Source organism: Halteromyces radiatus (assembly GCF_025201355.1).
Source record: "Halteromyces radiatus strain CBS 162.75 chromosome Unknown BX664scaffold_11, whole genome shotgun sequence".
Lineage (NCBI taxonomy): Eukaryota > Fungi > Mucoromycota > Mucoromycetes > Mucorales > Cunninghamellaceae > Halteromyces > Halteromyces radiatus.
In genome coordinates this window covers 471,901-497,338 of record NW_026251697.1, presented here as the reverse complement: position 1 = coordinate 497,338, position 25,438 = coordinate 471,901, and the positions used below count along the sequence as shown (strand labels likewise).

The window sequence follows — 25,438 nt, the reverse complement described above, 5'->3', positions numbered from 1 at the left end:
GATATCATACAGGCGTACAAAATTAGGAAGAAACGACTTTTTATCATACTCTAATTTTTCGCATTTGTAAAATACATTGGACAATAAAAATATCATTTTTTTTTTTTATTAAAAAATCAAAGGGATCCTTTTTTCGGAAAGAAGAGAGAATCAATCTATTTGTATACATATATATATATAAACGAGTCAGGGCATATTGTGCAGAGGATGAGTAAAAATAAAAAAAAAATAAAGATGATTCAAAATATATATGATTGTTTGTGAAGGAAGAGATATACATTAAAGAACAAAAAAAAAAAGAATATATATATATGAATCTATCTATTGCTTGGGTTCATCAAGTTCTTCGGGAATGAGACCTTCTTTGACCAATAAATCTTCCAAATCACCAGATTGATGCATATTCAACAAGATATCACAACCACCAACGAATTCACCATTGATATATACTTGAGGAATGGTAGGCCATTCAGAGTATTCCTTGATACCTTGTCTCAAATCATCATCCGCCAATACATTGAAGGTTTGTACATCTTTAAAGTCAACACCTTGAACTTGCATGATTTGAACAGCAGCTCTACTAAATCCACACTATCCCCATCATCGATGTTTATTATTCAAAAATAATAGAAAGAGACAATGAATATATTATACCAAGTTTTATGTTCTCAATAGAACTTACCATGGGTTCATCGGCAGTACCTTTCATGAACAAAACAATGGGTTTAGATTTGATATCCTATAACAAAAAATAAAAAAAAATAAGTACTATGAATTGTGTATGTCGATAATATTCTTTTTCTTACTTGATCCAACTTTGTACGAAGAGAATCAGATAACCAACGAGCCCACATGGGACTCGAACGAGTATTTGTCAAGGGACGAATCAAAGTAGACTATATTCATCAATAATAGAAAAAAAAAAAAGAGTTGTTTTTATCAATAAATGTATTATCAATGATGAAGTTTTTATTTTCATTTTATTGACTTACAGTACGAGTAGCAGCTCTGAAAAAGTTCATTGTTGTTAACAAAGTAAAAAGAAGAAGACAAAAAAAAAAAATTATGACAAATGGAAAAAAAGTGACCGACTCTTCAAACTTGATAAAATAAACACTATCCGAACTGTCCGATACGGAGAATGAATGATCCAATTTTTTTTTTTTTTTTTTTTTTTGACTATCATCACGCTTTTTGCTTTTTATATTTCTTTTGTTCCTTTTTCTTATTTTGGATACATATATGGAACTCACCTATAGTCAGTTATACAAACATAATGGTTATCAATGTCAAATATCACCTGATAATAAATATGTGGCCAATACCGTCGATACAACTGTAGTCATTCGCGATCATTCTCAAGATATGGTTGTTATGCACGTTTACGAAACCAACCATGTCATTGATTGGATGTCTTGGTCTCCTAATGCTCAATATATTGTCACCATGAATAAAGAACATTGTATTGCCAATATCTGGTCTATCAGTGATACTAATTGGAAAACAACCTTATCCGATCGACGATTTGGTATGCAACGTGGATGGTGGTCTCCTGATGGTTCAAGTATATTGATATCTTCAGATCTGGACGTGAGTTTTTTTTATTATTTTTTTATTATTTACAAAAAAAAAAAAAAAAAAAACGTTTATGTTTATTCTATTTCTTTTTTTTTTTAATAGTTGAAAATAACGATTTGGATGTTCTTGAAGAATAAAATCAAATATATCGAACATCCCAAATCTATTGATCAAGTTTGTGTACCAAGTCATGACGGGAAATATATGGCGATCGTGGAAAAGAAGGATGGCAAGGATTATATTGATATATTGGATGCAACATCATATGAATTATTACAGGTATATATACATGGATAAAAAAAAGAAACAAAATATTTAACTGGTTTTATGTCCTTTGTAGCAATTCCTTACCGAGACAACGGATGTGGCAAGTATTCAATGGTCCCCAGACAGTCAATTCATTATAGCATATGATAATTGTTTATACGTAAGCAGTGGGAAGGATAGAAAGATATAAGTTTTATTGACCTTGTTTTTTTTTTATTATTATTATTATTATTTAGTACAAGCTGTTGGTATATCGGTTTGATGGTTATTTAACCTATTCTTATTCTGCTTATGAACATGGTTTGGGTATTAAATGTATCTCTTGGCATGATGAATTGCTTGCTATTGGAAGTTATGATGAAAAGGTAAGAAAAAAGAGATCACTATATATGAAGATATACTTTATCTCAACCTCTCTTTTTTTTTTATCATTATTTCAGGTTCGATTGATCAACACTTGCAGTTGGCAATTGGTGACTGTATTATCTCATTCCAATGTGATCAAACCTAACAGCCAAAGTTCATTGGTAGGGAAAAAAAAAAGATAGTTTTGGATGGGATGGAATGAATTCTAAATATATTTATTATGATTTAGATGATATACGAAGAATATGACTTACCCAGTACAAAGGCACCTACTCTAGATACAAAAGTAGCATGTAAGTATCAAAACCATTAAAAAGGATCTGTTTATTCATCTTTTTTATTATTCTTGTTGTAGATCGAGTTCTTGCTAGACGACCTATTCAACTTCCAGTCCTTCGACCAGAATTCAATCGACATGATCCGAATATTGGTATTAGTTTTTGTCAATTTTGCGTAGATGGATCATTACTAGCAACAAAAGATGGTCAGTAAGACTCCGCCATCATGCAGTTTCATTCATCTTTTTTTTTTCTTTAGATACGATGCCGAATACATTATGGATATGGGATATTCGTCAATTACAAGTATGTCTTATTATATCACAAAAAAATCCTCTTCGACAAGTGGTTTGGAATCCAAAATATCCTCATGTCTTGGCCATGGCTTGTGGTGATGAAAATGTTTATATCTTATACCAAGAATCATCAACTCATTCAACACTATCTACTTCATTAAAGATTATACCCATTTCTGTCCCAACTAGTAAGTTGAAACAAAAAAAAAAAAAAAAAAGAAATGGATGAATCTTTAACTTTTTTTTTTCTGTTAGGCAAATTCTCAGTACGACATATCGAATGGAGTTCGGATGGTAGAACTTTACTATTATTAGATCATCATTTATATTGTTTAGCCTCGTTCTATTATCTGCATTGTCAATAAAGTTTATACTATATGTTTGATGTTTTATTATGAGTCATAACAGGATGATTGATGATTTTTTTTCTTTCTTTATTATCATACAAAAGTAAAAGAAGGGAGAAAATATATATATATATAGATATGTAAGACATGAATAAATAGAGTCTTACAAAGTCAAAATGAATATGATAAAAAAAAAAAAAAAAGAGGAGAAGGAAAAAATAAATATATATATAGATAGATAGATTGATAGACAGATAGATATGTATATACGACACGGACTAAGTATAAAATAAAAAAAAAAAAAAAGGATATCATTGATGAATAGGAGAAAGGGAAGTAACTACTAAGGAGTGAGAGAGAGGGAGAATATTGGGTCTACACTAAGATGAATAAAGTAGGTACAAAAAAAAAAAAAAAAAAAAAAAGGGATTGATACAATAATAAAAAGGACCATTATCAAGCAACAGGAGGAGAAGCTGGAGTAGTAACAGGAACACCACGACATACAGGACAAGAATTATGTGCTTCCACAAGCCAACGATCAACACATTCTACATGAAAGACATGACGACACTTGAGTACACGCACAGATTGTTTCGGGGTAAAATCATCCAAACACACTAGACATCGTTCTGTATCTTGTAACATGGTTCGCTTTGTTGTTTCGTCCGACCATAAATGAATAGGTAAAGTCGCATCAATAGCATGTTGTGTAGTCGTCACCGGACGAGCAGATCCCAAGACACTTGATAACCAAAGCAAATCTTCATATGTTGGATTGTCAGAGAGACGGGCCAAAGCAGGATGTTGTAAAAGTGGATGAGTGGATGTACTGTTGTTCGATGAAGTAGGAGATGGATAGTGATGATGCTGACCACTTAAGACATAAATTAACCAACGTCCACTTCCTGTTGATGATGATGATGAAGAACGAGTGGATGAAGCCGATGATGATGCTAACGATTCCCTTTGTTGCTGAGGCTGTGATTGTTGTTGTTGTTGTTGTTGTTGTTGTTGTTGAGGAAGTGATGTTGTGGATGGATGATGTTGGTTCTGTTGGGCATGAAGAGCTGTTTGTGAAGTATGATTGGTACGGTTGGATTGAATAGATATTGGCATAGATTGCAAAGTTGCTAAAGAAGAAGAGGTTGAAATGGCAGAATGAGGTCGACGTAAACGAGGGCCAGTTGGTAGATATGTGGGAATAGTTGGCATAGGTGGAGGAGCTGTCGAAGTAGTTGTACCATTGGAAGTAGGAGTAGTAGGAGTATTACTATTAGTAGTAGTAGTAGTCGTTGTTGCTGTTGTAGGAGGAGAAGAAGAATCCACTGCATTGGTACGATAACCAACAATAAATATAGGTAAAACAGTTTGTGGTGAAGCTCCATTCGTTGACCATTGTTCATCAGTTGAAGAGGAACGATCTTGTTGATGGTGGTGGTTGTGATGATGTTGCTGAGATCGAATTGGCATTTGCATATAACGGAAGAATGAAGTACTATCATGAACAAATATACCATTAGAGGAATTGTTGTTGTTGTTGTTGTTGTTAATGTCACCATGAGCAGAAGGTATTGATGACAAGACAGCGGTAGATATAATTTCAGAAATAATTTGTGAAATATCAGAAGCATTAGAGATGGCAGAAGTTGTGGAAGCGGCCGAACTATTGGACGGATGAGGATCAATATGAAGAAACGGTAATGGAGGAAGAGGACCAGTAGCAGCAGCTGCAGCATGAGTAGCAGCGACAGTAGCTCGACGTACAGATGAAGTCATAGAAGGAGCTACAGAAGTAACATTGTTAGGACTTGAGGTTCTTTGTCGACCAAAACGACGGTTGGGATGAGTATGAAGCCGACGAGAGATTCTACGAAAAAAAGACATTGGCCGACTGGAATTGATGGATGACGAGTGTAAAGTTCGAGTCGAAGCATTATCATGTCTGGCTGTAGTTGATGGTGTTTGACCCATAATGAAATGTACAAAAAAAAAAAAAAAGGATAGAGTGAGAGTGAGAAAGGGAATGAAAAAAAGAGAGAGATATATATATCTAATCTTTTGATATATATATTTATATAATAGATGGCTGTGTGTTGTGACTGTATGTAAAGTAGAAAGAGAAAAAGAAAAAAAAAAGAGATAAGTGAAAAGAGAAGAAAAAAGGAAAAAAAAAAAGGTCAGCCCGCTTTCAAAACTGAAAAAAAAAAAAAAAAACCTCCATCCCGTGTGACGGGGCAGCTCTTCTTTTTTTTTTTTTTCTCTCTCTATTCATCCTTTCATCTTCTTCCCCCATCAAACATTTTTGTTCAATTGTATTTCCCTATTTCTTGACTGTCCCCAAAAAGGCAATCTTTTTGAACCATTGACATCAAAAATAATTAACGTGTCCATGTTGGTCTCCAAACTAGCTAGCTTGTCGGAAATTCAAACCAGGTACGATGATGGATGATAATATGCAGTTAGACTTATGATAAAACTATTCACGTGTGTGATTTTAGTATAAATTGAGTCAAGCTTATTGATATTCTTGAGACATCATCAGTATGGTATAATCAACACAAATAAAGAAAACAAACATATATTCTAAATTAATAATTATATAAAGGGACTTTTGAAAATTAGACACTATCAATAACTATATATATATATATATATATATATATGAAGATAATCTTTATTGGTAAAAAAAAAAAATATGTGATTGATCAGGAATAAATAAATAAATAAATAAAAAACACTATGATACTACAGATAAAGAGAGATGATTTTCCGTGTCCACCATTGATACCAGATCATCACTATTGGCTTGTTGATGATGTTGTTGCTCTGGTTGCTGCTGTTGTTGTTGTTGTTGTACCAATAAGAGTTGTTGATTGAGTTCCATACAAGCATTTTCCCATCTTAATTTTTCTTCCCATATTTCCCGTAATTTTTTATAAGCTAATCCTGAAAGTACTTCAAAATGATCTCTTGTATCATTTAATGATGCTTGTAATCGTTGCCTATGTTTCTTTTCTTCAGCTAATTGTTTTTCCAATTGTTCCACCGTTGTATGTTGTTGTTGTTGTGTTGTTTCTTTTTCCAATGTCGTTGATGATTGTACATTTTGTTCCAAAATTGGAGAGGAATCATCATCAATAATAACAGGAATTGTCTGTACCTGAGCATGTCGTGCTTTTTTCGTTGATTTTTCATTTGTTGGAGAATATTCCTGCTGCTGAAATGAAACATCCAATGCCCGCACATGTTCTTCTACCAATGATTGTGCTACTATGTCGCTAGGTTTTTCAGTATCCGATAATCTGCATCTTTCCAAACGTTGTACAAGTCCAGCTTCAATCACATCCATCTTGCTCATGGTTGAAAGTAATGATTGTGTAAGTGTCCGTTGCTGATTATGATTATTATTATTGTTGGTGTTGTTCTTTGTTGTCATAACAAAAGGATATTGTTTCCAATTACTATGAGTAGTATGTCCACTTGCCATAGTGGATAATGTGGTTGTAGTATCTTGTCGTATCAATGATCGTCCTACCATGCGTCCTGTTGTACCCCCCATTCCACTGAGTTGACTCCTGATACTAGCTGAATGTCGAAGTGATCCACTATATAAACTCGAATCTCGTTTCTTGTGTTGACCCATTTGAGGTAACATTGGTGAAGAAGGATGATCACCTCGAGGTATAAAATCACTACCAGACGAATATTGCTGTTGTTGTTGTTGCTGTGATGGTGTTGGTGGCACTTTGGGAACAATTTCAATATAATTCTTTCGATGTACTGTACTAGGAGCACTTTGTATACTTGAAAAGGTGGACATTGATGCTGGATTTGTAAGAGTAGTGGTACTGGAGACTATGGACGAGTCGACAAAATCGTTGCTTTCATTACGACTGATCAAAGACCTTTTACTTTTTCGAAGTTTGAAAAAGTTGGTGGAAGAAGGTTCTGTAGGTGGTGAATTTGAGGAAGAAGCCGTTAATGCTTGTTGTTGGTGTTGGTGTGAGTTTCGTTGAAATTCTTCAGGACTAGTGGTAGATAAGAATTCAGCCAAAGCTTGAGTACCAGTTGTCTTCTTTTTACGGGAGTTAGATGCACTAAGTTCGGCAATCTCGTCGTCAACTTCGTCATCTTCATAATAGCTCATAATCCTTGCATCTTTGGGTTCATAGGCATTTTTATGTGGCATGATATATAATATATATATAGAGAAGAAGAAAAATACAACAAAAAAAAACAGAAAGAAGAAAAAAAAAAAAGAAAGAAAGAAGGGAGACTAATAGGAATACCTGAACATTAGAAAAATAAGGGGTTTAAAAAAAAAAAAAAAAAAAAAAAAAAAAAGAGTCAAAATCATTTCGAACACAGTTTCAACCAAGCTGCATTGCCGTTTTGTATCACAAGTTTTGTTTTTTTTTTCTTTCTTTTACCAAATCAGGGGTAATTTTTTTTTTTATTTAAAAAGGAGAGTTATTCCAAGACAATAATTACACACACATATATATACAAACTACTATTCCTAAATGACAAATATAAAAGGAGATAATGTCGATCCAAAATTCTGTTTTTCTTTTTTTCCTTTTATTTCAAATTGACAGTCAAAAAAAAAAAAAGATCAATCATCTCCACCTTCTTCTAACCATTTTGCATAACGTTCCAATCTTGCTTTTTCTGCTTCATCATCTTCTTCTGTAGTTGTACCACCACTCTTGAGATATTTAGTTTTTCCATCATAGAGTTCAGCACTGATTTGTCTTCCAGCAAAATATCTATTGTTCATCAACTAGTATATAAAAAGGAGTTTCTTTAGACAAGATATTCTTCACCATAAGAAAAAAAAAAGAGATTATTCTTGATTATTTTACCAGAATACATGCATTGGCAGATTTTTGTTCCATAAACCTTACTGAGATGACACCACCAGGAGATTTCTAGGATAAAAAAAAATAATGATAGATAAATATATTTATTATTTTTTTGTCTTTTTTGTTAAATACTTACATCATATAATATAACATTGGTCACTTCACCTAATTTTTCACATTCTTCACGTACATCTTGTTTCAATTCCAATAATAAAGTTGGATCATCCTATCAAAAAAAAAAATCAGAATCAATCAAAAACAACAAAAAGAATACTTACATCTAATTCTTGTTGTGTATACATATTTTTCAAAATAACAATTTTGGAGAATTTTTCACTTTTCTTTCCTGCTTCTTCTTCTACCCAATCTAATTTTCTAAAAAAAAATAATCAATTTCCTAATAAATCATCAGTATGAATGTATATTACCTATTCAGTTGATGAAGTTTCTTTTTAATCTTATTCTTTGGAGGTTGTTGTGGTTTCTTCTTTTCAGATGGATCCTTTTCTTTAAATACAGCCTAATATTGATAGAATGAGTAAATAATAAAATATATAATAATAATAATAACTTACAGGTTGTACATTAATCTTTGTAGATTTTTCACCAGGACGAAGTTCTGAATCATCTAACAAGTTTATGGCCAAAGATATGGATTCTTCCTTGAAATAAGTTACTAAAGCATCACCTTTGGATATTCCATGATCATCACGATAAATCTTGATTTTTGGTTCACCTACGACAAAGAAAGATATATATATATATATATATATATATATTCAGATATCATTATAATATATAATATAAAACTATTTACCAGTTTCTAAATCTTCCATAATAACACCACATTTACTAAATACTTGCTTCAGTTCATCAATAGTAACATCAGGTGGAACACCAGTAACATAAACTGAAGTATTTATCTTTTTAGTAGGTTCACGTTTTGGTTTTTTATTATTATTATTCTCTTCGCCCTATTAAAAAAAGAAACACATTTAGATCCAACTTTTATTTTTTAATGTCTATTTTTTACCTCTGTATACGTATAAACCCTTTTCTTTTTTTCTTGTGTTTTGACTACAGGTTCCTATTCATAATTTAATTATAAGCCCCAACTTTTATAAATTTAAATATAACTTACCTGTTCATCGACACCTTCAACAGCATAAGCAGATTGTTGTTTAGCTACTAATTTTTCATCGTACTACAAAATAATAGATTAGTTCAAAAAAGATCTCTATTTTATTCCTTATTATTGAGGTTACCATAGGAAACCACGCGTTCATATTTTCATCGTATTCATAAGAAACTTCATCTTCACCAACGAAGGACCATTTACCAGTTTGTTCATTAAATGTCATTCGTGGATCTGAAGCAAAGTCAGGTTTTTCTGGTTTTGATTCCATGATTAAAAAAAAAAAAAAAGTATTTTGAAAGAAAAGAAAAGTGTGAAATTTTTTTTTTCAAGCTGTTTACACACTTTACACTTTATTTTTTGATAGTCCGATCAATTTGTTATTTGTGATCATTATTATGCTCGATTTCTTGCAGGTAACCTTTTTATTTTATTATATGAGATATGAATTCTATATACTATTTTATGACATATAATGATTGGATGATTGATTTAATTTAATAGAATAATCATCATTATTTGATAGTTTCAATGTGATTGGAGATAAAAAACAATATAACAGAGACTTTTTTTTTATTTTCTCCTTTCGTTTTCCTTTCTTTTTTCTACAAAACACAAAAAAAAAAAATCATTTGCTTCTTTTTGGCTGCTTCCTTGTTGGTGTCTTCTTCTTTCCGTTCGCCTGGTCACACGTGACAGAATATTGATTCTTGTTTCCCCCGTTTTCCTCGTTGTTCTTGGTCTTCTTGTGCCTCTGGTTGTTTTTCCTTGTGTCTCTCTCTCTTTGTTGCTTCTTGGGTATCCTTTTTTTTAGTGCACATATACAAATAATATTTAGTTGATCATGATACTAACCATTTTTCCATTTCTTCTTTTCAAACCACCGAAATGGATATATTTTATATGAAAAAGGAAGATAATCATATATATTTCTCTCTTTCTTTCTTTCTTTCTTTTTGTTTTAGTAATATTCAATAAATATTATACTTAATTTTTTTGAATAACAAACACACCAATCGTTTGCATGTCCCATCACGTTGTTCTTTATTCAAACACCGATTAACTTTTTTTTTTACTTCATGCTCTCCTTTTTTCTTTTCTATCTCTTTTCTTTTTGATTACTTTTTTTTTTTTTACATATATACAAGCCCAGTTTTATTTTTATCTTATCACTTTCTTATTATTTTGTTATTTGGTGTATCTATTTTTTTTTAAAAAAAAGGTAAAAGAAAAAGAAAACACACCAAAACTACAATTAGAATATCAATGAATATTGTTTTCTTTTTTTATCTCATATCTTCGTGAGAATAACTAAGAAAATAGTTTCTTTTTAAAACTTACTTGATATTTATTTTATTCTTTTGTTAGAACAAAACAAAAAAAAAAACTTTTTTTTTATCACTCTTCTTTTTTTTTTCTTTTGTTGAATATTACTTTATTTGGTCAAGATATGATAGGACAAGAACAAGAAGAAGAAATGACAACAGCAATATCTAGTAATAATCAACATCATACATATCCTTTGGATGAAGATTCTGATATGGGTAGTTCTTTTGATGATGCAGAAGATCAACAAATGGAATATTGGTTACAACGATGTTCTATTTGTTTTGATGCACCTTTAGACTTTTGCCTTGAATACTGCCGGGATCAATATTGCATGGATTGTTTTGAAAGGTAATAATATAAAAGAAAAGGATAATTTGAATTGATGATTATTTATAATTATATGTAGATATGTTACTGAAGTAGTAATGTCATCATGGGGTCTTAGTGTGACGAAATTAAAATGTCCTGTTTGTCAAGAACATATTCCTCAGGATGAATGGAGTCAATTTGTACCAAAAAGTGTAGTAGACCATTATAATCGATTCAATCAACCTTACCGAAGTTTTACAAGGTGTTGTCCTCATTGTGAAAAAGAAGCAAAACCATGTGATCATACATTGAACAAGTTGGATGATATCACGTAAGAAACAAATTTTTAGAAGGAAAAAAAAGAATAGTATATATATATATATATATTTATTTTTATTTTGTTTATTAATAGTTATATGCGACGTATTCATGATATGGTGGCATCTTTGGCACTACAAGATTGTAATGGATATGATAAAGAAAATGATTATCATCATCATCAAGAGTTACATGAATCACTCAAGTCCTTACTACCACTTTTAGAAGGTGATTGTCCTTCATCTACATTATTGGACGTGTATCGATATACTATGAATTTATTAGTAAATTATGGAAAATATCATGGAACATTTGTCAACAAATCAACATTATCATCACCCTATTACGCTATATCCTATATGTTTACATTGTTAGACCTGGGTCCCGAAATTTGGAAACAATTACAATTCTTACATATCTCTTATTTTCCAAACACAACTTGGTAAGTGTTGATTCTATTTTAATGATTATCATTAACTTGATCCTTCCTTTTTTTTTTTTTTTTGTTATAATAGCGAAAGTTGTTTAACAGAATTCTGTTTACAATGTGGTTATACTATTCATGAAAAATTGACTTGTGAAGAAAATATGAAACATTTGGTTGAATCAGCTCCTTCCAAAGATCATGATACAGTGGTTACAGTCCAGTGGCATTTGAAAAATAGGTAAAAATGAAATATTATTATTATTATTATTATTTGATGAATTTTATCTTTATTCTTTATATTTATATAGTCGAAGGTGTCCAAATTGTTCAATCATGATCAATAGGGATGAAGGATGTAATAAAGTAGATTGCTCATTATGTGGGTTTTGTTTCTGTTGGGCATGTCGATCCCCTTGGTCGGAGGTATTTATAACAAAATAAACATTATGTTACTGAACTCTCTTTTTTTTTGTGTTACTCTTTCTTTTTTTTTCGGATTAGAAATGTGGATTTTATCATTGTGTGATGACAGAAGGAACTGAGGATAATGACATTTCAAATAACAAACTCATGATAGAAGAAGTAAAGGTAAAATAGAAAAAAAAAAGCTTATAAAAAGGGAAAAAAAATGTTTTTTATATATATTCACTCATTTTTTTTTTCTTTGATGGTCATAGACAGAATTAGGTGTACCTAATATATCCTCCATTCAAGCACGGTTATTCTCTAACCCAGAAACTTTAGATTGAACAAATCTTGTACCATATTCATCTCAATCTCAAGATCCTCCCACAAATTTTAATTGATTTTAATATAGTTAGCATTATATTTTCCCTCTCTTTTTTTTTATGATTTATTTACTTCTTTTTTATATACATTGTTATCCAATAAAACCTTGTATCAATGAATAACATTTCTCGAGTTTTCTTTATTTTTTCAACCACCGAAATAAATGTTGTGCAACAGTGCATCCTTATGCAATGTAAAATAGTCTGTAGATGCTCGTGTTCGAAATGATCAGTGCGGATGACTTCAAAAAATGCTACTTTTTTCTTTGACAAAGAGAAATTCCAAAGTCAGACTGTAGTTTTGCCCATGGTTTTTTTTTGAAGCTCAATTTTTTTTTCGGATTCTTTTTTTTTTTTTTTCATTTTCTCTTTCTTAGTTTAGTCTCTCTTCTTGCCATTCCTTATACCTTTTTTTTTTCTGTGTGTATTTGTCTTTTACATAATTTATAGTCATGTACTCCAGTACTAAAGCAATTCAACTGGCCAAAGACTTGGATAATGCAAGAAGTAAAGGACACTGGCAAACTATATCCGAGCTGGCTCGACGATATAAAAAATATTCAAACGACTCGGGTAAACCTTGAAAATAATGATAAAAAAAAAAAACAAGAAATAATGCTTTTTTACTTTTATTTAGTATTAGAAAATATAGCCATAGCAGAAGCGAATTTACAGTTGCTGGTCAATAATAATTGTACTCCTACTACCTACAAGATGTATAGCAACGATGCCCCAGGTCATATCACTTGTCGACCCTCTCTACAACCCGACCAAATTAAACCTTTTCTTTCACAACTCAACGCGGCTATTCATTCAAAATCTACAACAAACTTGGATAATACTCAAAATCAAGTAAGTTTTACTATTCTTTTCTTTTCTTTTTTTTTTTGGACTGACCATTGTTTCTTTCATTCATCACAATAGTTTGCAAAGATTATCAAGGCCCGGTGTTATTTTGAATGTGGCAACTATGAAACTACATTATCTGTATTGAATGACTTGTCATTAAATACTAGAACTCAACTATCTATAGGATATGGGTCAACTTTATGCTTACAAGCGGCAATCATGGAAGGTAAGAAAATTTCCTTCTATATATATGTATCTTTCTTCTTCTTCTTACTGACATCATTATTTTATTTTATTTTATTTTTCTATTTTGATGATTATACTCGATATTTTCTTCTATAGCCATCTCACTGGAACTAACTGGAAGTACTGATAAAGCTGTGACGGCATATCAAACAATAGTGGATATGATCAATACTACTGTAGAAATTACGGATCGAACACTTGTGGATTGGTCTGAAGAAGGTCTTTATCGTGGCTCTCTCTTTTTGCTGGGTCATAGGTAAGTTGATAAAAAGAATGCGAATAGAAAAAATGATTTATATCGTCAATTTAACATTCCCATTTTATTTTCGGTTCAGGAACATGGACAATGTAACAATAACAGGCATACACGAAATCTTACGTACTTATCAAAAAATCACCTCATCACAACCTATACATTGGAGAACACATAAACGTGCCGTGATTACTAGATACTCATTGGATTATATATCATCTTCTTATCGAGAAAATCAGTATTGTCCCCCACCACCTACCGATCCCTCTGTTGAAATGGATGAGTAAGTGATTCTATATCAAACGAAAAAAAAGGAAAAAACTTGAAAATAATAAACATTATTGTACATGTTTTTATTTTATAGTCGTTCTTACAAGGCTTATGAAAAGGAAATGTTTATTGTCGAACTGAGTCATCTACATACAATTTACGAACGAATCGTTTATTCTTTGGTGTCTTTTCCACATTCTGGTGATAGTAATCCTATGATTTATGAAATGGTGGACCGACTAGCTGATGATATGGAATTGATTGATGATTCTCCTGTGGAATTACGAAATTATATTGAAGTAAGGATGATATATAAAAAAAAAAAAATGTGGAGAATATGACTAATTATATATATATTATTATTATAGATGTTGAATCGTGCCACTCAACGAACATTCAATTCATCAAGGATTACACGACATTTATTTCATGCTCTTGTACGATTGGGTGATTTCAAAGAAGCAGAACATGCACTTACGTCTTATTTGTACTTGGTTGGACTTCAATCGCAAGTGACAAGGGAAACCAAGGATTGGGGAGATGCCATTACTATTGATAAACATGGACGTGCATCAACAATACCATTTATGAATGAATCTCTTTTAAAACAACTAGCTGAAGATGCTTTATCGGAATCTATGCTATACACGGACAAGAGGTACGACCATGTCAAATCACAATTAGAACAACCTGATGCTCCTATCAATGCAAGAAGACCTAGCACTATAGCATCTAGACGAACAGATGACAAGGAATCTGTGGAATCTATAGTGAACGTATTGATTGCCGGTGTTCGGATGTATTGCAAATATCTAAGAAAAGGAACTGAAGCCGTGGAATTGGCGGAATTGGCGAAAATTGTACTTGAAGTCACTGGTGCCAACAATATCATTGGATCTAGACTTGGTGGAATTGTCTATCGATATCTCGGTGTTGCTTATGGACTCATGGCTAGTGACAGTAAGTATAAATAAGAAAAAAAAAAAAAAAGAAAATCGTCCATACACAAACAGTTACTTATTTTGTTTTCTTTAAAAAATGAAACAACAGCCACAGATCCAGAAATACGACCTACATATCATGAACTGGCAAAAAAGTATCTTCAACAATCAATTACTTTGGATGATAAAGCTTGGGAAACACACTATCAGCTTGCAAAACAATTGGCGGAAATGCGTGATATCACAGATGCTTTTCAATCAGTGGCCAAATCATTAGAAATCAATCCTAATCACCTTCCTTCATGGCATTTACTGGTTCTCCTTTATTCATGTCCAAAACAAGATGATGTATTCAAGGCTCTCAAAGTGTGTGAATTAGGATTGGATGAAGCAAAGTCTCTACAATTGGAATGGGCTGACGATAGTGAAGGTTACGAACAACAATTACTTCTCAAATTGACACATATGCTTTTAGTAGAAATAGCTCAAGGTACAGAAGCAGCTTTGGTTTGTCAAGAGGAAGTCTTCTCAATGTATGGCAAACTAACAATGATGGATCCTGAAATGACAAGCAGTGGTAGTGATACTGATGGTGGTGTAGGAGGATCTGATAGTTTTACATCTCGACGGGAATTGGTAGTATCCGGCTCTTTGGGTAATATCTGTGATACTGGAAATACAACAAATAATCTTTCACAACCAACAGGAGGAGAGGCATCACTTACAGTACCAACAGAACAACCAGTCTCCTCTTCTTCCAATGGTATAACTACAATCAATTCATCATTATCATCAACATCAATGCAACAACCATTGAAATCAACAGTCAATGCAACACGAACAAGTGATCCTAGTGGACAGTCTAGTATGCCTTCGGAAAAAACAAATTCTCATCAAAATATTAGCAATGGTAGAAAAGCATTGGTTGGATATCCTGTATCATTATCAGTAGATCAAGATCAAGAAAAGCAAAAACGACATAGTCTACGGAACATATTACGAAAAAAGAAAAAAAATCAATTCAATTATCATGTATCTTATTCCGCTAATGATGGTAATACCAAAAAAAAAAAAAAAAAAAAAAAGAAATGTGATTTTTTTTTTTATATATATTAGACTAACTGGTATCTTTTATATAAAATAGTATCAAAGAAAAAAGAATCATTAACATCATTTCATAGCGTTTCAACCTCTTTGCCAAGTAATCAATCCATATTTCAATCAACAATTCCAAGAAAACCACAATGGACAAAATTACGTCGGCATCAAATTCAACATATCTTATGTCTTCTTTGGATGACATCAGCTGGAACATTTTTAAGACAAGGGCGATTGGATGAAGCATTAAAGGCGGTGGAAGAAGCAGAAAAGGTGAATTGGACAAGTGAACCTCATGTTTGGTGTCTCCTTGGTCAAGTCCGATTGGGCCAATCACGTCAAGAAGAAGCAATTGAGGCGTTCCAAAAAGGTTTGGTGGCGGATCCAAATGATACTTTATGTAGATTGTGGCTAGCCAAGACATTTATGGAAATGGGTGACTTGGTAGTATCTGAAGGAATATTGAATAATCTTACAAGAGGAAAAGGTTGGAATCATCCTGAAGCTTGGTAAGAATATATATATATATAATTATTATTATTTCATTGACTTCTTTTTTTTTTTTTTTTTGTTAGGTATCATCTTGGAGATTTATATAATAAGACGAATCGAATGGAAAGAGCTAAAAATTGTTTATTTTACGCATTAGAATTAGAAGATACAGAACCTATTCAACCTTTCTCCATTTTACCCCGATGTATTTAGTTATTCTATTCATCTCCTCCTATCTCTGAACATTAATAAAAAAAAAAAAAAACTATCCAAATTAGGAACAAAGATGTATTATGTATTGTGTTACTTTGAATTTATTGTTGTACGAAAAACCTATTTTTATCTTGTTGTAATTTTAATTAACTGTATAGTTTACACATGGATATCAATGATTTTCCCTTTTCTATCATCCGAAAATAATATTAAGTTACTTACAAGAATCAATAGTAAATTGATCGTCATTGAATAAAAAAAAAAAAAAAAAAAAAGAAATCTTCAACAGAAAAAAAAAAAAAAAAAGGAAAAGGAAAAGATCTGTAATTTTAAGTTTTTTTTTTTTTCAGTCTAAAGCAGTAAATGGTAAAGACTAGATAGAAAAAAAAATTTCAAAACTCAAAAAGTGAGTAATGATACTCTCTCAGGTTCATACAACTAACAACAACAACAACAACGATGATATTACCATACCTTATATGGCCTTAAAACTCCTTTTTTTGATGGAATGATCGGGATACTGAATTTAGTGACCGAGTGTGTTCCCTTTGAAGGATATTCAAAAAAAAAAAAATATGTTCTTTCGATATCCGCAAAGGTCTACTTATAATAACTTTTCTCTTTCTTTTTTTTTTTTTTTTTTTTTTTTATTTTTCTTTGTTTTTTTTTTTTCTTTCTCTTCATATTTCATCTCCTTTCCTTTCTTTTTTTTTTTTTTTTTTTTCTTTTTCTCTTTTTGTATTTTTAACCATGCCACCACCACCTCATACACTTTCCTTATCTACTCATCATTCTTCTCCTTCCACTCACTTTAGAAGAGGTTCACTCACAACTGTCATTACTACAACACAAAAATCACAACGATTACCTTTGAATACTTCTCCTTTTTCCAAATATGATAAAAAATGGCGTTGGTGGCATTATTTATCTATTGTCATCTTGTCTATTGGTTTATTAGAATCTTTTGCCCTGACTCTTGGTTATCACTTTTTACAAGGTCAACCTTCCCCTATACGTATTGGTAAAAATAGAAACCCCTACTTTTTATTTTCTTTTATATTCATCATTCTCTTTTTTTTTTTTTTTTTTTTTTTTAAATAGCTGTTCGACAATATCCTTCTTTACCTTATCAACATTTTAACACATCTGCTTTGTCAACAAAATCATTATTACAAAAAGGAACAACAGTTTATCATGTTACAAAAGAATTTGGACCAGCAACTATGGGTGGTATGGGTTCAGTGGTTACATCTTTGGTGGCTGCTCAACAACGGTCTGGGAATACTGAAGTCGCTGTGGTCATGCCTTATTATTCTTTTCTCAAAAACAAGTTTGATATTGATCGTGTGGTAGATCTTGTTATTGATCTTCGAGACAAACAAGGTAAACTGGTACCTATTGAATTTCGTGTATGGAAAATGATGCATGTCTTCAACCCACCACCTCCACAAGCCAACATCACTACATATGCTATGATCGACGGTGTCAATACGACTATCATCACTCCTCCTCCTCCTGTGATTATTCCACATACTGAACGCGTCCCTGTCTATTTAATTGGTCCTGGTAATCGGTCTCCCTTTAGTCAAGCCTTCCGATGTCGTAATCCATTACATATCTACTCATCACCGGCTGGTTTACCTCAAGAATGGAGAGATCAATACTTTGCCAAGGCAGCATCTCAATTCCTTACTCATCAAGCCACGGCTATTGATGAAGAATCCTTGTTTGCTCCTCTTTTACGCTCTGCTCCCCATGTCGATGTCATTCACCTTCACGGCGCCACCAATGCTTATATTGCTAAATTCCTTGACGATAGACGAATCAACAATGAACTTGGTCCTACTCCTCCATCGATTGTCTATACCATGCATGATTATCTTGATGAACTTCAATACACAAACACAGTGGGAAATGTGAAAAAGTTTTTAGATGTTTCGGATATTGCTTTGAAGGATACTAGTTATGTTTATGGTGATCGTATGTTTATGTCAAGTTTGGGAATTGATCGTGCAGATATCGTCACTTTTGTTAGTCGAACGATGGCCTCTGCTATTGTGGAAGGGACCCTGGATTTTTATCTTAAGGAATTGGTCATGGATCATTTACTACTCAAGGCTCAACAACGTCGATTCTTTGGTATCAGCAATGGTTTAGATTTTTCTACTATTCATCCTTTCACCAATGATAAATTGATGACTCGAAAACTCAACTATCCTGAATTTGCTTGGAAACTCTTAGATGAACAACAAACAACAACAACAACAACAACAAAAAGAGTATGGCAAATGAGTGCAGTATCTAGTGATTTTGTAGCTACAGCAAAAGATAAATCCAAACGATTCTTAGTACGACGCAAGTTATTATCAGAAGAAGAAGCAAAACGACCTTTGGTACTTTACATTGGTAGATTTCAATACAACAAGGGTTTGGAATGGTTTGAACAAGCAACGGAACATTTTGTGGCCAATAATATGACATTCATCATCCTTGGTCAAGAAAACAACTATCCTTTTAGTAAACTGGAATCCCTGGCAGCCAAATATCCAGAACATGTACATATCCTCTCGACACCAAAACAACATCGTCAATGGTCCATCTTTTGTCGAGCCGCTGCTGATTTTGTATTTGTGCCCAGTCAAACAGAAAGTTTTGGTCTTGTTGCTGCTGAAGGATTGATGTTTGGTGCATCTGTGATTTCCACCGGTGTAGGTGGTTTACAAGAATTTCTTCATGATCGTCCTGAAACCAAAATGATGGAAGAAGAAAATGTGCCCATGTATCCTCAACCTCGTGATATCCGATTGGTGCGTGATAAAAAGACAAAGGTGCCTACAGTGACCAGTGGTGAACGATACAATGCTTATTTATTCCATGACAGTGAAGGACTTGGCAAGGCTATTAGAGATTGTAATTTGGATTATCGACGTTTGATGGCCAGTAAAGCATTACGTGAAGAATACAATCTACGCATGATCTCTAGTGCTATGGCGTTGGGTTGGGATCGACAAGGAAAGGGTCCTATGCATGAATATCAACATGTTTATGCCTTGGCCTTACATCATCGCTCTTTACCGGAACTCTCAAGACATGAAATGGAGGAAGAACAATCTCTTTTACGGCGTCTTTATCAAGCTGAAACTTCCCTGTAGATCTTTTTTTTTTTTTTTTTTTTTTTTTTTAGTATTATTATTTTTTGGACATGCATTTATCTATCATTCATTCATTTTGTATTATTTCCTCTATACTCCCTCTCTATTTTTTTTTTTTATATTCTTATTCTTTTTTTTTATTATTATTATTATTTTATGAATACAATACCTCCATAGTCTACTTCTGCAGGTCAGACTTGATCCATCATTAAATAAAAAAATCAAATACATCATGTTGTCGGTCTTTTTTTGGATTGCACGTGCTACTTCAAACCAATACATTTCTTAAAAAAAAAAAAATAACGACTATTTATTTATTGATCCTATTTATAAATATGTACATGATAAGACACTAACTAACATCTAAACTAAAAAAAAAAAAAAAAAAAAAAAAAAAAAAAAAAAAACATCCAAAAAGTGGTTCAAGAGAACATCTATCAAAAAAAAAAAAAAAATTAAGGAAGAAAAAAATTAAAAAAGAAAAAGATATCATCAAGGTCTCAAGTTCAAAAAAAAAAAAATACTTACATAGGGATTAGACCAAGAAGACTGATATGGATCATGTTGTTGCAGTTGTTGATGAAAATCATTCAATGATAAAACGTCATTATTATTATTGTTGTTGTTGTTGTTGTTGTTGTTGTTGTTGTTGTTGGCGATGGTTGTTGATGATGGTTGCGCTGATGAGAAAGAAGGTTGACTGTGTGGCATGCCGTACCTTTCGAAATTGTCGTCCAAAAGTCCATTGTGGAAACCTATCAATGTGGAATCTGGATTATACTGTTGTTGCTGTTGTTGTTGTTGTTGTTGTTGTTGTTGTTGTTGTTGTTGCTGTTGAGATGATGCCGAGATCATATCCAAAGGAGCAGTTTGAATACACTCAGCTGATTGCATTTGATATTGGTAAGGATGCTGTTGAGGAGTCATCATTGTTGAAGCATTGTTGTTGTTGTTGTTGTTGTAATAATTGGTAGGAAGCTGAGTAGATGTTTCAGTTTGATGTAACAGTGATGGATCATATACATCCAAAGGCCGTGCATGTGCGGAAGATGAAATCGATGACGATACAGATGCTGCTGATGGCGATGATGATGATAAAGGGGATGATACAGCACGATGCATTGGTTGATCAAGAGATGTCATACCTTCTGTCGATTCTATTGTCGTGTTTTCTTTGTTGTCAATCATCATGGATTTGAGCTTTCTCCAACGTAGACTTGTTCTTTCCAAAGTATAATCAATTGTTAAAAACCAATATTTTTCAAAGAAAATAGCCGGCAGTCTATAAAATAAAAATAAAAAAATAATTAACGAAATAGAAAAAAAAAAAATCTCAACACTTACTCCCAATTGGCTGATACAGAAGGATCTCCACCATGAAAAACAGCTTCATTCACCAAAAGTCGTAAACAATCATCCAAATCAAATTGATCTCGGAAGAGAATCATTCGATCACGCATATGAACTGTTGGAAGTAAATCGATTCTTGAGTCATGTGGTACAGTCAGCTATAAATAATAATATTAAAAAAAAAGTATTTGACATTTTATTCATTGTTTATTTCGTACCTGAAGTAGAGTTGGTTTGACAGCATAGGAAGGAGTCTTTTCACGAAGAAATGCAGATTGAAGTCGTAAACGAAGTCGTAAAGTTTGAATGGCGGCCATGTTATTAGCAACCACATCCTTTCTGAGCATGATTGGTTCAGGAATATCCGTTTCCATAGTGTCAGTATTATTGTTGTTATTGTCCATGTCATCTAATGTAGAAGAACTAACAGGAGAGGTAGTTTCTTTTTCATTCGTTTGTTGAGCTGCAGGATGACCAGGAGGAAGGTAAATGTCAGAAGTAGAAGGTGCTGTAGTGTTGTTGTTATCTTGAATCGTATCGTCATTGGTTGCAGCAGGTGAAGAACTACGACGAATGATATCCAAATAAGTGGCTATAGATGCTGGAGCTGATTCAGACATGATTTCAAGAGACTTTTCATCAACGTAAGGTGTATGTCTTGGAATTCGAAGTTTGTTCTTGAAGCAGACCAGTTGAAGTGATAAAACAATACCTTTCAAATACCAGTTTTCACATTTCAATATATCGTTTTCCTTGGCAAGAGTTTGACTTTTGTTGTAATATAGATTTCTTTCTTGTAATAATCGTTTTGTATCCCCTTCTAATTCTTTCATATGTCGTTCCTTTCTTTCTCTGAATGCTTTTTGAGCTGCTCTATTTTGTGCTTTTCGAAGAGCTGGTGAAGCTGGATTGGGTTTCCTTCCAGGTTTCTTTTTGATTTTTCCAGTTGCAGATATATAAGTTGTTGTTGTTGTTAATGGTGGATCCATTTCACTCACGTTATCCATTTTATATTAGAAAAAAAAAAAAAAAAAAAAAAAAAAAGAAGAGAAAAAAAGAAATGTTAAGATTCAAATTCAGGTCTTGGCCTCTGTATGAAATTTTTGATTTCTTTTTAATTTGTATAATTGCTGCAGCCAATCACTTAACGCACTTTTCAATTTGAATAACAATATATATGTAAATAATAATAATAATAATATAGAGTAATCTGGCAACCTTTTTTCTTTTGTATCATATATAATAAATAATATATATCATATATACTTAATCAGTCGACATGAAGGGAGTTTGAAGGTCTTGGCTCAATCACTTATTATTCCTTTTTAAGGCAGTTTTAATTTATTATTATTCTGATTACTTCTTTATAGATTTTGGTTATAAGAATTTCTTTTGCAATAGATCAAATGTTAAAATAAAAAATATTTATATCAAATAATAGTGTAAATTATTATCATCATCAAGGCAAGTTTGTCTGAGATTTAATTAATATCACACAAAAAAGGGAACTTCCAAGTATATATATTTTTTTTCTTTTCTTTTCTTTCTTTCTTTATTTCTTTCTTTTTGTGTGTTTTGACAACAAAAAGTCTATTTTTATTTACAAGCATACTATCCAATTTTATATAAAATGACACACTCTTTTATCACTTCCCATTTTTCTTTCTATCCTTTTGCCAATGCAAACAACTTGGATTCAAATCTGTATTTTACTATGTCATCTCACTTTTGCCTTATCAGCCAAAGGACGTCATATACAATATTATGAATTCAACATTACATCTCAATCCCTCAATGCTGATTGTTCCAACTATACTGAAACTAGGACATTACTAGTTAACAACAAGATGCCTGGGCCTACTATCACAGCAACGGTGGGACAACGCATAAAGGTTTTAGTACGCAACATGCTTCCACCTTCAACAAAAGCAGATCCAAAAGTAATTGAATATGGTGGTGGTAATACTAATCTTGTAACTATTCATTATCATGGTATTCGACAATATGGTTCCAATCAAGCTGATGGTGTCCCCTTTCTCACTCAAGATCCTATTCCTCCTTGTGGTCAGTTTTTGCATGATTTTGTATTGGATTCATCAGGTACTTATTTTTATCATGCTCATGTTGGTTTACAAGAAAGTTCTGTATTCGGTGCTATTGTTGTCTATGAATCTGATGCATCCAATCCCTCTTATCACTCATCATCTCGGTACAATCAATCAACATCTTCTTCTTCTTCATTGACAATCAAAGGTATCAACGGGTCACCCGATCTCACTTATCATGATGATCGTGTCGTTGTCCTCAGTGAATGGTTTCATCAAGATCGACAAGCCTTGGAATCCTACCTTTTGGGTCCAAACTTTACTCTGATACCTGAAGCAGATAGTGTACTGGTGAATGGACAGACCATCAACAATGAAAGATCCATCGTGTCAACAAATACTTTTCCTTGCCGTGGTTATTCTGTCATCAATGTGCAAAAAAACAAGACCTATCGATTTCGCGTGATTGGGGCATCTACTTTTCGTACCTTTGGTTTTGCAATTGCAGATCATCGACTACAGATCATTGAAGCCGATGGTGGTTTGATTGAACCTTATGAAACGGATTATTTGGAAGTCTCACCTGGTCAACGTTATTCTGTACTTGTACATATGAATCAACCCATCAAGGATTATTCTATTGGAACCATTCGACTTTGGGCTGCTGATGTGGATCCGACTTCCAATGGATGGGCTATTCTTCGTTATAGTCAAAATGATGATGATGATATCAACAACATGGCGGTATCTTCTCTTCCTCCTGGCAATCGTCCTCCTTTACCTACTGCAAATGTTCCTCTTTGGCTTTGGCCCAAATTGAAACCATTGGGTGGACAGCCTGATCCCATTGCTCTGCTACCAAAACCAAATCGAACAATTTATCTGAACACAACCAATGGACCTCTATCTACACTTCCTGGCTCTGATCGCTTCTTTATCAATGATGTCACTTTTAAAGATCCATCCAGCACGTTGTTATCTCAAGTATTACGAGGCAATCGGACAGTATCACCACTTTCATTTCAAGATCTTCAACAAGACGATCGACGTGGCTATGACCCTTATCTTGGTACTTATCCATTGGCATCTATGGAAGTAGTGGACTTTGTTATTCAAAATACACACGTTTCTGGTGTTCCTTGTAGATCTCATCCTTGGCATACTCATGGTCACAGTCATTGGTTGATTGCTCATGGTCCTGGTACGTATGATGAAGCTCTTCATGGTTCCTTACGCAATATTCCTTTCCCTGTATCTAAGGATACTACATTGGTTTACCCTGATGATAGTCCACTTGGTGATCCTTTACCTGATAATCCCATTTTAGGCTGTGGATGGTCCAAGATTCGATTGATAGCTGTAAGTGAATGGGAGAAGGAAAAAAAAAAAAAAAGAAGGGGGAAAATGAGTTTCTATGGATTCTAATACTCTTTTTTTTTTTTTTTTTTGATTAGGATAATCCTGGCATTTGGGCGATGCATTGTCATAATACTCCACATATGTTTATGGGCATGATGATTGTCTTGGAAGAAAGTACAGAATTGATTCCATCATTTCTCCGTCAACATTCAAAACTATGATTACTTCTTTGAGGATTGGTATCTCCTTCTCTCTTCATTAGTTTAGTAATCTTTGTATAGTCTTTGTACCCTTTTTTTTTTCCCAATAAAAAAAATACTTTTTTTAGACTCTATGATACTTTTCTTTCTAACAACGATATTTCAGAAAATCAAACGTTTTGTTTCAGATATTATTCTTGATGGTGAGATCTCGGATGATTCCGTGGATGGATGGATGTGTAATTGGCAAAAAAAAAAAAAAAAAAAAAAAAAAAAAAAAAAAAAAAAAAAAAAAAGATGGTGATCGAATGATGCCTGGAAGGTGATAATGATTGGAAGATGAATGGACGATCGATGTGAAGATGAATGATATGGCTGATCCATCCTTACAAGATAACGATCAAATAATAAGTAATAATAATAATAAAAGATTCAAGCTATAGATGACGATGATGATAGAATTTGATCAATACTCCCCCCCCAAAAAAAAAGAAAACCGAAATGGCATATAAGGAAAAAAAAAAAAAGGTTCTCCCTTTATCCATGTTCACCTCATCACTTGATCAAAAAGATCCATCTATTCCTATTATCAAACAATTCAATTCATCAAATCCTAATTTATCTATCATGACCACATCCCCCTTTTTTTTCAATCAGATAAAAG

The 25,438-nt window shown here is 32.7% G+C and overlaps 10 protein-coding genes across 10 annotated transcripts; 5 read left to right on the top strand and 5 right to left on the bottom strand.

The window, feature by feature from the left end:
* Nucleotides 1-76: 76 nt before the first annotated feature.
* On the bottom strand, nt 77-1,042 carry BX664DRAFT_343694 (thioredoxin-like protein). Its single transcript, XM_051547350.1, has 4 exons — nt 993-1,042; nt 807-896; nt 683-739; nt 77-591 (listed from the first exon to the last, which is right to left on the bottom strand). Exons 1-4 carry the CDS (start codon nt 1,020-1,022, stop codon nt 322-324), a joined length of 447 nt encoding a protein of 148 aa, XP_051396106.1. The 5' UTR covers nt 1,023-1,042; the 3' UTR covers nt 77-321.
* A 126-nt stretch (nt 1,043-1,168) lies between these two features.
* BX664DRAFT_343690 (WD40-repeat-containing domain protein) lies at nt 1,169-3,160 on the top strand. Its single transcript, XM_051547349.1, has 9 exons — nt 1,169-1,590; nt 1,681-1,857; nt 1,919-2,005; nt 2,082-2,210; nt 2,286-2,372; nt 2,441-2,504; nt 2,567-2,695; nt 2,749-2,973; nt 3,041-3,160. Exons 1-9 carry the CDS (start codon nt 1,243-1,245, stop codon nt 3,148-3,150), a joined length of 1,356 nt encoding a protein of 451 aa, XP_051396105.1. The 5' UTR covers nt 1,169-1,242; the 3' UTR covers nt 3,151-3,160.
* A 395-nt stretch (nt 3,161-3,555) lies between these two features.
* Nucleotides 3,556-5,090, bottom strand: BX664DRAFT_343689 (uncharacterized protein). The gene has a single exon (XM_051547348.1). The coding sequence runs from the start codon at nt 5,017-5,019 to the stop codon at nt 3,589-3,591; it is 1,431 nt and encodes a 476-aa protein (XP_051396104.1). The 5' UTR covers nt 5,020-5,090; the 3' UTR covers nt 3,556-3,588.
* Nucleotides 5,091-5,844: 754 nt separating this feature from the next.
* BX664DRAFT_343688 (uncharacterized protein) lies at nt 5,845-7,394 on the bottom strand. The gene has a single exon (XM_051547347.1). It carries the CDS (start codon nt 7,322-7,324, stop codon nt 5,873-5,875), a length of 1,452 nt encoding a protein of 483 aa, XP_051396103.1. The 5' UTR covers nt 7,325-7,394; the 3' UTR covers nt 5,845-5,872.
* A 730-nt stretch (nt 7,395-8,124) lies between these two features.
* On the bottom strand, nt 8,125-9,406 carry BX664DRAFT_367317 (uncharacterized protein; the record flags this gene model as incomplete). Its single annotated transcript, XM_051548564.1, has 8 exons — nt 8,125-8,226; nt 8,279-8,375; nt 8,429-8,520; nt 8,576-8,736; nt 8,818-8,974; nt 9,034-9,087; nt 9,142-9,204; nt 9,266-9,406. 8 exons carry the CDS (start codon nt 9,404-9,406, stop codon nt 8,125-8,127), a joined length of 867 nt encoding a protein of 288 aa, XP_051396102.1.
* A 1,179-nt stretch (nt 9,407-10,585) lies between these two features.
* Nucleotides 10,586-12,267, top strand: BX664DRAFT_353690 (uncharacterized protein; the record flags this gene model as incomplete). The annotated part of the gene is made up of 7 exons (XM_051547709.1): nt 10,586-10,812; nt 10,871-11,104; nt 11,186-11,533; nt 11,607-11,756; nt 11,827-11,941; nt 12,020-12,106; nt 12,196-12,267. The coding sequence occupies 7 exons, from the start codon at nt 10,586-10,588 to the stop codon at nt 12,265-12,267; spliced, it is 1,233 nt and encodes a 410-aa protein (XP_051396101.1).
* Nucleotides 12,268-13,740: 1,473 nt separating this feature from the next.
* Nucleotides 13,741-16,668, top strand: BX664DRAFT_270576 (uncharacterized protein; the record flags this gene model as incomplete). Its single annotated transcript, XM_051541105.1, has 7 exons — nt 13,741-13,923; nt 14,032-14,223; nt 14,293-14,592; nt 14,677-14,884; nt 14,975-15,813; nt 16,018-16,472; nt 16,539-16,668. 7 exons carry the CDS (start codon nt 13,741-13,743, stop codon nt 16,666-16,668), a joined length of 2,307 nt encoding a protein of 768 aa, XP_051396100.1.
* Nucleotides 16,669-17,383: 715 nt separating this feature from the next.
* On the top strand, nt 17,384-19,820 carry BX664DRAFT_304111 (uncharacterized protein; the record flags this gene model as incomplete). Its single annotated transcript, XM_051542507.1, has 2 exons — nt 17,384-17,689; nt 17,770-19,820. Exons 1-2 carry the CDS (start codon nt 17,419-17,421, stop codon nt 19,818-19,820), a joined length of 2,322 nt encoding a protein of 773 aa, XP_051396099.1. The 5' UTR covers nt 17,384-17,418.
* Nucleotides 19,821-20,176: 356 nt separating this feature from the next.
* Nucleotides 20,177-22,187, bottom strand: BX664DRAFT_389441 (uncharacterized protein; the record flags this gene model as incomplete). Its single annotated transcript, XM_051549540.1, has 4 exons — nt 21,389-22,187; nt 21,165-21,328; nt 20,844-21,102; nt 20,177-20,188 (listed from the first exon to the last, which is right to left on the bottom strand). Exons 1-4 carry the CDS (start codon nt 22,175-22,177, stop codon nt 20,177-20,179), a joined length of 1,224 nt encoding a protein of 407 aa, XP_051396098.1. The 5' UTR covers nt 22,178-22,187.
* Nucleotides 22,188-22,742: 555 nt separating this feature from the next.
* On the top strand, nt 22,743-24,907 carry BX664DRAFT_287440 (Cupredoxin). The gene is made up of 2 exons (XM_051541743.1): nt 22,743-24,574; nt 24,670-24,907. Exons 1-2 carry the CDS (start codon nt 22,850-22,852, stop codon nt 24,793-24,795), a joined length of 1,851 nt encoding a protein of 616 aa, XP_051396097.1. The 5' UTR covers nt 22,743-22,849; the 3' UTR covers nt 24,796-24,907.
* The last annotated feature ends 531 nt before the right edge of the window (nt 24,908-25,438 follow it).